We start from the raw sequence: 12,704 nt of genomic DNA, 5'->3' as shown, positions 1-12,704 counted from the left end.
AAAATTATTTTTGTGTATCTAACAAGTTTTCTATACCTTCATGTACAGAAGATTTAATAGATTTTCTTGACATTTCCATTGCAATGCTGTTAGCAAAATGGGACTATCAAGTAATTTATGACATGGTGAAAGAACACTCTCCCTTACTCTATCTAGACGTATACTTTTTCAGACTATGGAATTGAAATGGAATAAATATATTTGTACATATATGACAAACGCATCATAGATATACATTAGTGGAGTATAATTTAGTACAACAATATACTCCTACATGAGACACGTCAACACAAAAACAAACTAGAATCAGATTTCTCAAACAAGAGTCTGGATGGATATGTGTTAATCTAGTAAGTTATTTGCATAATATTATATTTATTACTGGATCGTCCAAAAGTTTGGATAGAAAAATGAAACAATAAAGTATAATTTTTTCATGGGATCCCTTGCTAAATCATCAAGATTTTTTTGATTTTTCCCTTCTCTCGTTCCTAATTCGTTTTCTAAACGTTGATTGATTGAAAACATATCAAAGTAAGGGTACCAACTGTTCTTTTTCTTTCTTTTCTTGAAATCAATAATGTCTCAAAAATATATGTTAACAATTTTGGAAGACGACAATTCTACTGAAACAGATCACTTTAAAACAACTATAATGCTCCTTTCTCGCTAATACGTTTGAATTTTCAATATAGGTAACACTAAACAATAAGGGTAGTAATATCTTGCATGTACCAACATATACTTATTTTAAAAATTTATGCCCACGAAGATTGCGACAATTTTCACACCCCTAATCGTCATACACCATATATATAGATGTTATAAAAATATAGGCTAGAGATTTATAAAATCTGTCATAGAAAACGGGATCGAATTTTTCGAATTGACAATAGAAACATGTATTTTTTAAATTATAAACCTGTTATCATTATTATTTAATTCTTGCGAAGGGAACATATAAATATAAAATAATCCCTAGTGCGTGAACTCATGAAAGACGGAGAGTAACAACATGAAGGTTTGCTCGGGAAATATATATGTAAATCCTTGCTGGACTTAGAGTAGAATTGATAATTGACATCCTGTGTATATACGCTGTTGGATTAGTGTTAATTTCCTTCTTCACACATCTTCTTGCTGCTGATCTAATAAAACGTCATGACAGCAAAACTTCTCTCCTCCAAAACATGATTCAAATTGTACGAATTGTCATGATCATTTTGGGATTATGTTATTTTTTAAATATCGGTAGGACATGTGTATGCATCATTGGTTGTGATGAAAATCGGGTGCTTTTTTTTAGTTCGCACATTGTCAATATTACTATGCAGATTTTTTTTAACATACCCAAAATACTCTCAATTTGTAATCATTGGATAAATTAGGGTTCAACAGCCACACTAACCCGTAGTTAGTAAAACACTAGTTAAGGTAGTGCATATACAGTCCATTTGGCTACATTATACGGAATCTTAAATACCACATACACACAGGCAATTATGGATTCAAATCATAATTATTACCTTTTGTCAACGTCTCACACGTGGAATAGACATTAGCTCTATTTTTGGCGGAGCAGTGGACAAAGTGGTACTATGCCTCATTGCCCTATGTAACCTTTTACATTGTAGGTATCGTTTGTCGTTGAGTCTTTAGGTCTATTTTTGGTGAAGTATTGGGGAAAGAGGCAATGAAATCATATTCCACAAATCCACGAACAACGATACAGACAATAAGGAGGGTTCCATAGGGTAATAAGACATAGTTATACTTTGCCCTTTGCTTCACCAAAAATAGACCTATTGAAAACAAATATTATGTGTGATTTTTAAATAAAATATATTCCTATATATCTGTATTCCTAAAATTTACCATACTTTAAATTTAAAGTACCTCCATACTAGTTTAAAAATGATACAATATTTATGATATTCTATGCTAAATATATTTTTTTTTTTTGACTAGCACTGTTTAATATTAGTGGTTAATTTTAACCCATGGTTATAGGTAAATATCTATATATGAGAGGTTTGAAAGATTGTGAATACTTATAAAATATTCCGCTACATTATTCAATTGTATAATATAATGATATATATTAAATAAATTTTTAAATGTAATAAACTAAAGCATTTAACGAAATGAGCATGAAATGATTTCCTGATGATATACAATTATACATTAAATCTAGAGATATTTTTAAATGTGTCAGAATAAATATAAGCAGATATCAAATATACTCCACACGTTTCTAAGATTGAAGAAAAAGATGATACGTAAATATGAGAAAGACATATACACAATCGCATAAAGTCCAACTTTTTCTTATTCTTAAAAGGTGTGTATAAATCTTTTCGTGGGTATAAATATATATATTTATTATTTAAAAACGGAAGAAATATATGTGTGTATGATCTAAAAGATACAATTCTTTTTATAAACATTATTCATCTTTGTAAATATATAGCCAGGCGATGTATATAATCATATATCACGTCAAAGACGCACAAAGGATTTTCGAAGGTGGCTCTTTTTTTAAAGTGTTTTTTTTTTTGTTCTTAGATAATATTTTTTTCCGTAGTATTTTAATGCATTATATAATTACAAACTATAACTACGGAGACTAATGCAATCATTATTAGGGATACTTTGATATGTAATTTCACCGATTAGCAATTAATTGGTTAATTTTTTATTAATTTTCTAATATAAACAAAATACAATTAAAATAACCCCAGTAAATGGCAGTAATGCTTATAACCGGCGATGCTAATTAGGAGCATTTTGGGATTGCTAAAATAAGAGGCTAAACATCAACATGGTAACCCTGGCAAATGGAATAATGTTTTAGAAAAGAGCAGCTTCGCTGTAATAGCTTATCCTTAGATAAGCAGATGTGACGAAGAGGGGGAAGGAAATAAACGAGGGTATACACAAAAGTTACTCCGCCACTTACAACCCCCATTGATGCCAATATTGTTACATCGAGTGCTTATGAATGGAGTCTTATAGTAAAGAATTGTTCCCATTTTGAAAACTTTAGGTAAGAAATTACTATTGAAGCAGGGGAAAGAGAAACCATTTCTTCTTCTATGATAATCCCAAACACCGACACTCAAATGTATTTTCAAATATAGGGAGGGAAATTATATAATAATGATATCATATGGGACGAATGTAAGATTGTTTTTGAGTTGGGCTAAGCCCTTAGGTTTTATTGACAATTTGACATAATTTTCTTTTTGTAAATACCAAATAGTTTTTTGTGGAATAACTATACAAAATCTCAAAAGGGAGGGGGGCAATGGCTGGACTGATACCAAATAATTCAAACAATTAACTAATTTTTATCAAAAGCTAAGGACTCCAATAGCTTCGTTACTACAGAGGAAAATGTATAAGAAGAGATATGTAGTTATTTGGAAAACAAACATTGGGTTATTTGTGTTCTGGGTACGAAACCAGTAGTACCTAAACCACCCAAAATGAATTACCTTCATGGTTCTTGCTACTTGAGAACATTTTGTTGGGTATGAAAGGAGCAGAACCTCTAGGTCGAAACCTAAAAGTATTAAGTAAGTATCTTTGGAGAGTACGGTAAGAGGAAACTGACCCAAAGAGGATGGAGTGTGGCGGGGCATATAAAATCGGAGGAGTTACAAAATGATGGTCTCATTTTGATAAATGTATACGCAATTAAAAAACAACACGTTGTTGGTTTGTCCAGAAGGACCTTTTAATGTATTTTTCGATTCACTAAAGAGTATTTTGGAGGAAAGGATCAAGAAACACAAATACCTCACATGATGTGATTTTAAAAAGCATTCAAAGATATCTGATTTGCCATAACATATGGTGGATAAGTTATAAGTTCATTACAAATTTGCTGCTTAGAAATAACTACGTGAAAAAGAACTGCACCAGTAGTTTTAGACTGTATGAGGCAAAGAAGAGGATATTATTCATTTATTCATGAAGTGTCCTTATTCACGAAAGGGAAAAGTAAGAATTAGATAATAGTTCGGAATTTTTGATGATGGGAATATCTACTTGTCGTCGGACTTAATGAGAGCGGAAATTTGTGTTTATAATTTATTGACTATTATCACTTGAAAAGAAATCAAAAGCTCTGGATGGAAGTTTTATTAGCTATGAATGGTCTATTTTAAATTATAAAATTATTTTAGATCTGTAAATACTTTATTTCGGCATTTTTAAATTTATATTATTTTAAATATCTGCATATTGGTTATTTAATTTTTATATTATAGAATGTTATTATATTCCTGTTACTTTTATGTATTAAGCTTGAGGATAATAAACCGTCCGAACTCCGGACCAAGAAAATAATTAACAACCTTTACCGACTTATACGCAAAGTGTCTCATAAGGCCCATAACCGATTAGCTGCCGTTTATCGGTGGATCTCTAATCATGATGCTGTATACATATACCAAAGTGCTAATAAATAAAATATTGTCTAGATTGATCCTTGAGATATATGTAGTTAAGTGTTTGAGTCTTTTTTAATGACCTACTTATTCATTTTACGCAAAGCGTACATCATTTTAATAATACATCTTTTTAAAAAGCTATAACATCTGTTAAATAATTAAAGTTGTCATGTAAAATATTTAACAAAATTTAAAAAAGAATAATTTTAGAAAAGTTTTTTTCAAAGGCTTAAATAATATGTATATCATCAATCATGGTAAATTAGTGATTGTCATGACTTTTTTACTGTGTGTTTTTTCTGTCTCAAATGACATAAATACTAATTTAAAATTACCTATGAGTATTCCTCAATTTTATTATCTTTTAGACTTAAACAAATTATCAATAGAGCTTTTCTATTGCTGTAACGCTAGGATCTATCTCTCTTGCATATTTGTATATTAGTCTTTGTAAGTGAGCTCTCTAGGGACTAAAGTACTCATCAGTCATCCCATCATATTTTTTTTATCAAACTCTTTTTATTATGCTTTCATCCTTGATATATTTATTGAGTAGTACTTTTGAGTGTGCTCAAGAAAAACGGAGAGTAAGACTGAAGATTTCTTGGGGACTTATTTTTGATTTTATTTACAGCTTAAAGACAAATGTTACTCTAATAATAAAGAAAATATAAGAACTATAATTACTTTTATTCTGTCCTCCTAAAAAGAATAGGAGAAACAGTTTCAAATCAGTTGTTAATAAATTAATTTCCTCCTAGCTGTGGTACTATTCTTCAACAATAATAGAAAATGGTTCAAAACTTAACTCACTCCAGTTCAACCAATCAACTTTTATCACATAAATATACAACTAAGGAGTACATATCTTATTAGGTTGCTTATGTTTCAAAATTAAACCAATCATCATTTAACAATGGAGTCTTCTTTGATATGACGTCATTACACCACTTGCTTATTGGATTAAAAGTTTTACAAATTTAATTAAGATATTAATTTGACGATGTGAATACATTAACCTCCTTCTTTACTATTTATAATAAATACCTAATTATGGAAAGATGGTTCGCTTTTTTATACTATTCAGAGTTTGTTTTGTACTCTATACAAAAAAAAAAACCCATTAAAATCCCAAGTGAAATAGACGGTATCTTTGAGCTTTCACCCCTAACTAATATTAATGAATCCCTTATATAATGTGTGGCATTGAACGAATTTTGTAAATGGGAGATATTCACTCTGAATTTTTTTTTTTTTTGCTCTAATACACGATGATACCTATAAATAGCTTGTAATAGTTATTCCACATACTTGCATGTTTGAGTTATAAATATGTATGTTTATAAGAGACTATGAGAACATAAGTAGGGTCCACCACAAAATTAGTTTAAAAAAAACCTTCTCACATAAAATGTAGTAAAATTGTTTTATAAAAAATAAAGATAGCCTATGGTGTCGTTATTTTAAAGATTTGTATTTCCAAAAAAATAAGGAAATTAATGATTTCCTTCACCCACGTAATCGATTCTTGCTACCAGACTTGGCCTACAGTACATATCTTTAAGACTTGCAACTAGACTTTGAATTACAATATAAGGACTGCATCCAACCTCTAGTATGATAGACTTACTTTAAACAGTTCATAGGATGAAGATTTGGACTACCAGACGGGCATTTCTTCATCCCAACCTTTTATTACCCAGCTATTGATCACTCTTTCAAGATATTTTGTACCTTACAATGACTTTTTCAGCTTTGGTACGGTTTGCAAAGGTACATTCTTATATTTGTGACTTCTGCCATCCTTTTTTGATATTTTGCCTTTCTTAGATTTGGTAAACAAAATCAGGATCACGGTGGATCTGTGTTCTTGTTCATTGAATTGAACGTCTTCTTTAGATAACCGTGCCATAGTGACAAACTAAATAGTTAAGAATCCAGGCTTTTTAACGGCATATTAACCGGATTTCTACTATTGACTATTACATTAACTTTATTATTCTAATATACAGTAGTTTTGTAATATTATAAGAAAAATTCAAATCCTAAATTTCTTTTGAAAAAAATTTCAAAAATCCATAGCTATTCACAAAAAATATTTTTTTTTTAGAAAAAAGTTTTAAAAATTCACAGCTGTTTACAGAAAATCAAATTTTTGGGGAAAATTTCAAAAATTAAATTTCAAATTTTCTAGTAAAATGAAATTTTTTCTATATTTTGGGGTGGCTACAGCCCATGGACACCCCTGAAAAATACACCTTTTTAAAAAGCCTAATTCTTCAGTTATAGTTTTTAAAAAATGACATTTTATCATTATACATAAATGACTTAATAAAATTGAAACCCCAAAACGGAAAATTTCAAAGCGTCACCCTGTATATATCTTCAATATAAGGTAACCTTGGCAGTAATTGCAGTTTGGAAAAATTGAAAGAATAGAAGCAGGATGTATGAGCCATTTAAGTTCCTTTACGTCTTAATAATTTATTTCTTTAGGCATCATGTTAGTCATAGTATATCCGTACAAGTTTTCTTCACTTATTAGATTGTGATATATCATTGGGATCAAGCGCAATTTTCAGGGCGTCCATAGGGGGTTGGTCTTGAGTGGCAGGAGCCCCTCTCCCAGAATCCAAATTTCCAAAAATGTAAATCTTCTCATTCCCAAAAGTTTAATTTTAGAATTTTTTTTTCAAAAAGTTATATTTTTGACATATTTTTCTAAAAAGTTGAATATTTGAATTTTTTTTACAAAAAATTTAATTTTCTATGAACAACTGTGATTTATTAAAACTATTTTTATAATTAAATATTTTTTGTCAATACCTATTGAATCTTAGAAACTTTTTTCTAAAGAAATTTATTATTTAATTTAATATTTGATTTTTTCCCCCAAAAATTTATTTTTTCAAATTTTTGTGAATTGTAATGTATTTTTGAAATACTTTCGGAAAAAAAATATCATTTACTTTTTTTCAAAATAATTCGAAAAACCAAGCCATTTATATTTTAGTGAAACTTGAATAAATTTTTATTTACTACAAGTTCCATCATTTTTAAACATTTTATTGGCTATTTAAACATTCTTGGAAGTAAAGGGCAGTGGAAAAGTTTGAAGGAGGCCTTCAGTCCTCAATGCCATGTTATCTTCTAACTTCCTTCCATAAAACCTACCATAACCCTAGCATAAAAACCTCCTCTCTAACTGTACCTAAATATGGAGCGAAAAATATAATCCAAATCGAAAGTTTGCGTGTTCAAAAATGAATATTATTACAAATGTTCAGCTTGTTTGTCTTTGTGTTATTTTATTATCAAGGTGGGACAAACTATGGGCCACATGCAACCCGCCCAAAAATTAAGAAGTATCATCAATGTGAGTTTTTCTACATTTAAATAATTTTAAATATATTACATTATTACACCACCATGGATTACACAAGAGACGATTAGGAACAAGAGAAAATATTTTTCTGCATGCAATTCATTAGTAATAATAAAATTCCATTCTTCTTTTCTATTACTTACTGATTTGGATGTATTTTTGAATGGATAAGTTAATATTTTGTTTTAAAAAAAAAAAAAAAATTTTTTTTTTTTAGAAAAATTTTCAAAAATAAAATTTCTAATATTATTTCTTTTCGAAAAAAATGTCAAAAATCTATAGCTATTCTCAAAAAATTATTATTTTAGAAAAAAAAAATCAAAAATCCTCAGCTGTTCAGAATTTTTTTTCAAAAAACCACAACTGCTTACAAAAAATTAAACTTTTGACAAAAAAATTCAAACATCACTCTTTAAATATTAAATTTTAAAGTAAATAGAAAACAATCCTTAATTGGGGAGGGGCTACCGCCCTTCCATCCTACCCCCCGCGTGGATAATGTTTGATGGTTGCAATGCCCCGGGGTGTAAAATAGATACTATGGGTTATGAAAAAACGGATAATATATTATTATTCGCACAATTTCCTATCAAACCTCAAAGAGAGATGAATAAATTAAGGCCATTAAAGAAGTTAAGGCCAATTAGATTTATTCTTCAAATACTAAACTACTTTAATACTGAATTCCTTTAAATATGTAATAGACGTGCCTAACTTCTCCATCTAATCAGATATATTTAGCAGATTTATTTGCAAGCAATTTCTATAAAAACATTCAGAAAAGTCATATCCTTCAAAAATTTACTTCTGCTAATATTCAGCAAAAGGAGGTGAAATACTTTATGAATATATGCACAGTTGGACATAGTTTCCGTAACAAGGCAAATATCATTGCTTTAAAAATAGTTTCTGCATTTCATGAGACATTTGTTTACAGAAAAGAGGGTTCTTGTTTGGTATAGAAAAAAGAGCAAAAACTCTGATAAAAAAGATTGGACTCCTAATCAAAATATACACATTTGATTGTATCTCTCAACCTTTCCTTCTCACAAATATAAATAGTTGCAAAATAGCTGTTAGTAAGCCAGTTCTCCACATCTTTGACATTATTTTGTTCATTTTCTATTACCTTAATAATACTATGCCACAATATTAATTCATGGAACGCCCGGCGGCTAAAACCTACATTAAATATCGTTATTTAAGCCATGGAATACAAAATTGATCTTTAAAATTTGCAATTTGAGTAGGGTTGGCCTACTCAACACCTTTTTTTAAGTCACTTTTTTAGAGTATAATTTCAATTAGGAGCTATATTTCGAAATGAAATGACTAAATATTTGAAAATTAATTTAATCAAAATTGATAAAAAACATTTCATTATTCGAAAGATTTATTTATTATATTGAAGACAGTTTCTTCAAAATTAGTCTAATCATATAGAAATCTAGTAAAATAACTATTCTTATTTAGAAGCTAATATTTTTTTCAAATATATTTTTCAAATTCATTATTTAATAGCTAAAAATAGAGAATCTAAATTATATTATAAGATTAACCGTCAAAAAAAAAAAAAAATCAATTTGGTTTGATTTTTAATGTAACTTTTAATTTTCTTATATAATTTTAAATAAATAACCAATGCAAGATTCTGTAAAATGTCTGGAAATTAAATATAGTTAATTTGACTATTTGACTAATTGTTTTAGAGGCAGGAAAAGTTCAGGAGTTAAATATACATAAATCGATTAGATTACTTACATCTAATCAAATAATCCTAATTTTTTTCTACCAATTAGTGCTCAAAACACTTATCAGGGAGCAAAAAAAGTAGAAAATAGACAGCTGAAAAAAAACAATAGCAACTGTTGAGTGTTTGGCGATACTATTGTCAATTAATTCATTTAATAAAACTTTAATCATTCCATGGCTTTTTAGATACAAAATATTTTAAGTATAACTTTAAAAAATGTGTTTTTTTTCTTTCTATATTCTCTAAAAAGTTGACCCGTTCCTCTATTACATATAAAAATCATTAACCATCACATACCATGGCTCCAAGCAGTGTGTATACAATGAGTCCTACATAAAGGCTCAAATGTGTTAGAACGGCTTTGACTTCACCAAATCGAGATTGGATACGTTCGAAAAATTCACAGCGATATCGTTTTTTTCGTCTCATCGTTTTTCGAAAAAAATAATTATTGTTCCTTTAATGAATGTGATGTATATGGCGTTAACACTTAGAGGCACATTTTGCGCCTAGCAGATGCAAATATTTGCTACAAATTAATTAATCACAAATTCCACTTTGGGTGTGTTCTTCAAAGTTTTTCTCCCTCTTCAGTCTAGAAATAAATCAAGAAATAAGAATACAGAAATGAAAAAATAGGTAGTTAGAGATTTACTCCCCTTTCCTCTTTTTAGAACTAATAAGTTTTCTTCCCATAGCAATTTTACTTTCTCATAAAACCATGTTGTTTCAAAATATACAAACATTTGTACAGTGCACGTATTATAAGTATTTGTAAATAGTATTGTATCAGTTCTTATTAATTTGGTCCAGTTCAGGCTTAAAACCAGTCCAATCAGTTCTTAGGACTTGGCTTATCAGTCCTTAGGCCGGTCCTTTAATTCCTTTGGACACTCTTCACTGTTCAGAGACGTCATTAAGGACCGTCCTTATCATTTTAGGACTGATATGCAGGACATAAATTTACATGACAGAGACGGAAGTATATTGCAGGCTTCATTCTTAAATAAGGATCAACACAACACTATTTGTATACGTAAAAATATCTACAGTAACACCTTGGATTACGAAACACTTTGTTCAATAACACTGATCTATGAATGGCTACCCTTAGATTAGAATGACGAGTTTTTGATTGTTTTTACCTTGAAAGAACTGGAAATAATGTTTATAGCCAAAATTTATGTTTTTTGTGGTCTACAGAGAGCAACATTTATATACTATCAATAAGTCTTGATAGCCTAAAAAGCATACAAAATATTTTCAAGCAACAAAATTTGAATGTTTTTCAATTTTTACTTTTTTTTAATGTGCTCTTTTTGTATAAAGTAGTGAAGACAAAGTATGATATAATGATTATTTGAATGTCCCTTGGGACTAAAAGGACCTAATTCACACTATATCAACCAAAGGGCAATAAAAGAGCTTAAATTTTGTTGGCTAGTGTAATGTATAGACATACAATACAGCTATTATTAGACTAATACAGAGGTTGCTAAGATATTTCCGAGTTATTCAATGTTGTTTTATTATAAAAATGGGGTAACAATATGAAAATTCGGTCACATTTGCATAAAGGTCGGGAACAATTGATCTGAAATATTATGCCTGTATCATATATTCATCAGGGGAAAAGTGTATTTTTTTAAATTTATACGCCTTTTAGTAATAAAATTTATCATCTATATCCTCGTTTTTAGATTTGACATTCTTGAAATGCCCGGATTTAAATAGTTCGTTATATCAACAGAACTGTTCGAGGTCTTACTAAATATTATTCAAAAACAATGTGGCGTCATCCGTTGATTGAACTGTTCACAAGTCATCTACTCTACACTCATCAGGAGTAATCTTTTACGGGTCATAGTTAATTATCAAGTCTTGGAACTTGAGTACAAGTCAACTAAAAGTTTTAACTTCGAGTTTAGCTCGTGTCTAAAGTCACAGTTTCATTATACTTAGGTGCGAATCGAGTTTGAGTTGGGAGTATTAGTCCCCAGCTTGGTCCATTAAAAATTCCTTGAAAATAACCTTTTTTCAGATAAACTCAATGGTTGAGTTTGGTGTATATACATTTATCTTTTTTCCATGTTTTCTTTTTTCAATGGTTGTGAAAAGCTGGCTATGACCTTGATCCTGGAAACATTTAGCTTCTTTCTATTTGACGCATTGATATAGTTTGTGAATAATTAATATCAAAAAATTGTAATAGATTAATACTACTTATCAAGGAAACTTTTGGGCCCGTGTATGATTATGAGTACTTAGCAAATATGACTCGTAATCCAAAGGGCTGCTGTTAATGTCTATGATTGGGAATATACCTTTACAATTCTATTCCCAAATGGCATTTTTGTGATAATAATTTTAACACGTTTCGTGCGAGGGTCACTATGTACGTATCTCCTGCGTTGCAGGAGTTTAAAGGTTCCACAATGTAAGTACTCGTAAATATTGAAATTATTGAATGTAGTACACTATTCACAGAATTTTGAAATATACTGATTATTTTCACTCAAATGTAAACTCAATATGTTTTAAAAAATAATGGTGAAAAATTTAAATTTCTCCCATTTATAGAATGTTTTTTGAAGTTACTTAAATGTTTGAAGCGACAGTGACTCACCGGTGTGCCACCTCGCAGGCAAGAGAGTTTTTCGTATCTTTCAGAACAATAATATGTATAAAATTATATAAATAAATCGGGAAGTAATTTTCTCATAGAGATATATGTTTTAAAATCTTTATTATCTTGCCTGAGCCTATATAAGGGGCTCCTTATTGTGTAAAAAGGTAAATGATTTTATCCAAGAGAAATAATAAATGGAAATGATAATGTTATTGCCAATAATTTAGTAGCCTTAATGGACTAAATGGAAAAAAAGGAATCTATAAATTTAAGTAATCCTACTCACAAAACAATCTTGGAAAGACGTAAAATATTTAAAAAGTTGTCAGGAAAAATCCTATTACCAAATAAATTACCTTCTTTTTGTGATAAAACGAAATAACACTTATTAAAAAGTTCTATTGATTCGTATCACATCCTTCCATTAAAAAAATTCTCTTTTTGAACACATTCGTTGTATCACGATTTCAAAAACATTCT

The 12,704-nt window shown here is 29.3% G+C and overlaps 1 protein-coding gene across 2 annotated transcripts in view; it reads right to left on the bottom strand.

The window, feature by feature from the left end:
* Positions 1-12,704, bottom strand: part of LOC121114042 (TWiK family of potassium channels protein 7) — a 37,008-nt gene extending 24,304 nt beyond the window's left edge. Inside the window, exons 1-2 of one of the 2 annotated variants that reach the window (XM_040707876.2) lie at positions 12,569-12,704; positions 9,893-10,190 (exon numbers count right to left, since the gene is read on the bottom strand). In XM_040707876.2, the coding sequence (XP_040563810.1) occupies positions 9,893-10,024 (132 nt within the window). In that variant the 5' untranslated portion in view covers positions 10,025-10,190; positions 12,569-12,704. The remainder of the gene's footprint in view (positions 1-9,892; positions 10,191-12,568) is intronic. The other variant, XM_040707874.2, reaches the window with a different exon arrangement.

Source organism: Lepeophtheirus salmonis, chromosome 3 (genome assembly GCF_016086655.4).
Source record: "Lepeophtheirus salmonis chromosome 3, UVic_Lsal_1.4, whole genome shotgun sequence".
In the NCBI taxonomy this organism is placed as follows: domain Eukaryota; kingdom Metazoa; phylum Arthropoda; class Copepoda; order Siphonostomatoida; family Caligidae; genus Lepeophtheirus; species Lepeophtheirus salmonis.
Note: the sequence above shows the minus strand (reverse complement) of the source record. Positions and strands in the feature narration are given on the sequence as shown.